Source organism: Helianthus annuus, chromosome 2 (assembly GCF_002127325.2).
Source record: "Helianthus annuus cultivar XRQ/B chromosome 2, HanXRQr2.0-SUNRISE, whole genome shotgun sequence".
NCBI lineage: Eukaryota > Viridiplantae > Streptophyta > Magnoliopsida > Asterales > Asteraceae > Helianthus > Helianthus annuus.
Window position 1 is genome coordinate 24,932,099 of NC_035434.2, and position 4,639 is coordinate 24,936,737.

The 4,639-nt window shown below is 38.2% G+C and overlaps 1 protein-coding gene across 1 annotated transcript; it reads left to right on the top strand.

Moving 5' to 3' along the window:
• The first annotated feature begins 443 nt into the window (after window positions 1-443).
• On the top strand, window positions 444-3,461 carry LOC110912799 (patellin-3). The gene is made up of 4 exons (XM_022157616.2): window positions 444-1,935; window positions 2,048-2,172; window positions 2,284-2,425; window positions 2,955-3,461. The coding sequence occupies exons 1-4, from the start codon at window positions 592-594 to the stop codon at window positions 3,210-3,212; spliced, it is 1,869 nt and encodes a 622-aa protein (XP_022013308.1). The 5' UTR covers window positions 444-591; the 3' UTR covers window positions 3,213-3,461.
• Window positions 3,462-4,639: the final 1,178 nt, after the last annotated feature.

Here is a 4,639-nt window from a genome sequence, read left to right on the forward strand (position 1 = left end):
CTATAGTAGTGTTTTGTTTTAATTGATTGAGAAATATTTAACCTAGAGCTCCGCAACACGGAGGGGCATAAAACTAGTTTTATATACTATATAAACATCTATTGATTAATTTTTTAGTAGAATTTATTTTATTCTAAACACAGATATTACTTTGTTAGTGAATTTTCATGTTTAAATGAAAGTATACAATAGAGAATATAGGAGTAAACCAAAGCCGGCCCACAATCCAACGGTCAGGAGTTGAGGTGGGGTTTCCGGCCAGCAATCAACCACACACGATTATTGCACCCATTACACCACGTCATACACAACATCGCTGAGTTGTCATAAACCGGTTGGCAAGTAGTTAACCGGTCCCACAACCAATTTCACTGTTACTGAGCTGGCAATACAAAAAAATAATAATAATATAATAATAATAATAATAATTATTATTATTATACAGACTGTTTCAAACCAAAAACCGCCCTTAAATCCCCCAATTATCCCACACCACCCATCACCCCCACTCTCATAACATAACCACCATCAAACATACACTTCAAATTTCTTCAAACCCTACCTTTTTCAATCAAACAATTCTTGTAATTCATGGCGGAGGAGACCTTGAAGACCACGGCGCCGGCACCGGCAGAGGCACTGGAAGCTCCAGCAGCGGCGGCGGAGGTTGCCGTTGTGCCGGAGTCGGAGAAGAAGGAGGCGGTTGATACAACGGTTCCGGTTGAAGTTTGTGAAAAGGATGTAACGCCGGAAGCTGAGGCGGAGGAGAAGGTGAAACCGGTGGAGGAAGAGAAGGAGAAGATTACTGAATCGACGTCGTTTAAGGAGGAATCTAATGTTGCCGGTGAGTTACCGGATCCGCAGAAGAAAGCGTTGGATGAATTGAAACAGTTGGTGCAAGAGGCGCTTAATAAGCATGAGTTTACTGCTGTTCCGAAGCCGGTGAAGGAGGAGAAGCCCGCGGAGGAAAAATCTCCGGCGAAGGAAGAGAAAGCTCCGGCGGAGGAGGAAAAAGCTCCCGAGAAGGAAGAAAAAGCTCCGGCGGAGGAAGAAAAGGCTCCGGCAGTTGTTGAAGAAACTAAGGCGTGTGATGAGGCTACCGGAAAAGAAGAATCAACTCCTCCGGCGACGGTTGTTGAAGAAGCTAAGCCGGTGGAACCAGCGGTTGAGTGCAAAGAAGAAGAAAAAACTGTCACACCGCCGGCAGCACCAGCGGAGGTATCGGAGCCGGTGCCTGAGCCGGTGAAGGAAGTGACGGAAGTAATCGAGAAAACCGAAACCTGCGTGGAAGAAGACGGAGCGAAGAAGATCGAAGCGATCGAAGAAACAATCGTAGCCGTCACCGGCTCATCTGAGCCGGCGGCTAAGACCGAGGAAGCCGAAGCCGATAAACCGGCGCCGGTTGAAGAAACGCCAGCTGTAACTCCAGAAGAGGTTTCAATTTGGGGAATTCCGTTACTCGCAGACGAGCGAAGCGACGTCGTATTGCTAAAATTCCTGCGAGCACGTGACTTCAAGGTGAAGGAAGCTTTCACCATGCTCAAAAACGTCGTCGCATGGAGAAAAGAGTTCGGAATCGATTCATTATTGGAAGAAGATTTGGGAACAGAGCAAGAAAAAGTTGTGTACATGCATGGAGTTGATAAAGAAGGTCATCCAGTCTGCTACAACGCGTATGGTGAGTACCAGAACAAAGAATTATACAACGAAACGTTCTCAACTGAAGAAAAGCGCACCAAATTTCTCCGATGGAGGATCCAGTTTCTCGAAAAGAGCATTCGAAAACTCGATTTCAGTCCAGATGGAATCAACACAATTCTTCAGGTTATTGATTTCAAGAATTCTCCTGGACCGTTTAAGTGGGAGCTTCGTCAAGCCACCAATCAAGCTCTTCAGTTGTTCCAAGATAACTACCCTGAATTTGTTGCCAAACAGGTTTGTTGGTTTATGCACACCAAGTGTTTGATGAAATGTTTATAACAGGTTTCGTGTTAATTATAATTTAATTTAATTATAACTTAACTATAACTTGTGTTTTGTTTTGCAGGTGTTTATCAATGTTCCTTTTCTGTACCTGGCTTTCTACAAGGTTATTAATCCTTTCTTTACTCAAAGGACTAAGAGCAAGTTCGTGTTTGCTGGACCTTCAAAGACTGCTGAAACTCTCTTCAAGTCAGTATTGTTTCATAATTCGTCGGTTTTTTGTTTGATATTTGTTATGTCTTTGACCCAAGTGATGATTTTTTTATCTGATCATGGTTGATTTGCTTGATTGGATTTTAGATACATAGCCCCTGAGCTGGTGCCAGTTCAATATGGTGGACTGAGCCGCGAAGGCGAACAAGAATTCACCTCTGGTGACTCCGTTACAGAAGAGCTTGTCAAGCCTGCAACTAAACATACCGTCGATTTCCCTGTTACCGAGGTACTTAATTACCTATATCATATGTTTTTACCCTCTTTGTGTAAATTTGATCCAAGTATGGTTCTTTTCGTCTGGGAATTTTGCCAGAAATTGACATGCAAATTTTTTTAGGTGCTCTTTTAATTCAAAAATTACCAGACATGATGAAATATCGATAACCTCTTCTTTTAAAGGATTTTTCTAATAGACTTATAGTTATTAAATGTCAAGAATCTGTTAGAAACTACACAAGCCTGATACAATGAATCCGACCCGATTCTTTTGAATGATTTTGGTCGAACTATGGAACTTTTTCCATGTGGGAATTTTGTTATATGTACGACCTGATACCATGACTCGTAATAGATTCTGTTGGATGATGAATTATGGTCTTTTTCATGGAAATTTTGTTAAAGAGTACCCCTTTTAATGATTTTGATCAAATATTGATTTTTTCATGTGGAATAATGTAAAATTATGAATTATGGTGTTCCTTTAATCATGAAGTTTTTTGGAAATCATATGCATCATCTTGTGAAAAAATTTGCAGACTTGCACAGTGGTATGGGAGGCCAGAGTGGTTGGGTATGAGGTGACATATGGAGCCGAGTTTGTGCCTGCGGCTGAAGACGGCTACACCGTGATCGTCCAAAAATCAAGAAAGGTTACAGCCTCTACGGACGAGCCGGTTATCTGCGGGAGCTTCAAATGTGGTGAACCAGGCAAGGTGGTCTTAACCTTTGACAACCAAACCTCCAAAAAGAAGAAGGTCCTATACAGAAGCAAGATCAAGGTGACATCTGATTAAGCCAGATCAAGGGATGTTTGTGAAATTACCAAAAGGTTTTATTTTATTGTTATATTAAATTTTTTATTCATGAATTTATATTTGATTTATCTTTGGGGATTTGTGGAATCTTTTTACATGGGATTCTTTTTTGGGATTTGTCTGTTTGAGTTTGCTTGCAAATACTATGTGAATTGTTGGACTTTTGGACCATGGAAAGTAGAGTAAAAATTTGAAATTTTATACAGATATACAAGTGGATTGTGACCAGATGCTTTGCTTTTGTCATTGTCTCCTAAATGTCCCTTTTTTATTTTTATTTGTTTAAAGTTGTTTGTTGATCATTTGTTTTTTGAATCCTTTGGCATCATGAGCTGGAATATCTTTCAACTTTATCTTTCACAGCTCATCTTGATTTTATCAACCAAGATATTATTATTTTTGCTAATACATATATAGAAAATTAGAAATTGAAGGCTTTTTAAAAGTTTTTTTTTGGTGAGTAATTTTTAAGTAAATAATATTCCTTCCCTTCTTTTCAAAATAACCGAATTAACTTTCTATTCAATGGCAAGGGATATGTTTTTTCTAAGTAATTAAGTTTCCTTATTGTTTCTTTCTAATAATAATTAAGTTTCCTTATTGTTTCTTGAAAGGTAATACTCAAGTTTGTTATTGTTCTACTTCTATGAAAATTTGTCATCTATGATTATAATTAGTAGCCTATATACTATAGTTAGGAAACTCAACTATTATTTAGGATTTATAATTGTTGCATCTATGGGTTAAAATAAATGACCTAAAAAGGTCACTAAGTAAACATAATTCTGTTCTATTTAGTTAAAATAAATGACCTAAAGAAGTCACGAAATAAACATAATTCTGTTCTATTTAAGATATATACTTTAAGCAACCATGAGAAAATATTATAGTGATGAAACAATATAAAAAATTTAGTGGTTTTATAACTAGGAAAAGTTTGAGTAATTATAATAAAACATTAAGGGGCTGTTTCGCAACATCTGAATGGTTAAGTGCTGAACCAGTAAGAGGTCTGAACCATTAAGTGCTGAACCAGTAATAGGCCTGAACCATTAAGAGCCTGTATAATGTTTAACCGTTTAGAGGCAAATGTCTGACCAATTCAGATTAGAGGTCTTAACTATTCAGACTCTATATAAATCTTAACCATTCTGAGGCAAATGTCTGAACCATTCAGACATCTGCTCGTGAAACAAACAGTCTGAACCATTAAGTACTGAACCAGTAAGAGGTCTGAACCATTAAGAGCCTCATTAAGAGGTAAACAAACAGCCCCTAAAACTTATTAGTATTGTAACATTATCTCAGTTAATAGTTATGGTTTATGTGCGAATTCGGTTAATGATGAACTAGAGATGTTGATCGATCAAAGCTAATTTCATTCTAAAGCTCAAATCATGTTGACT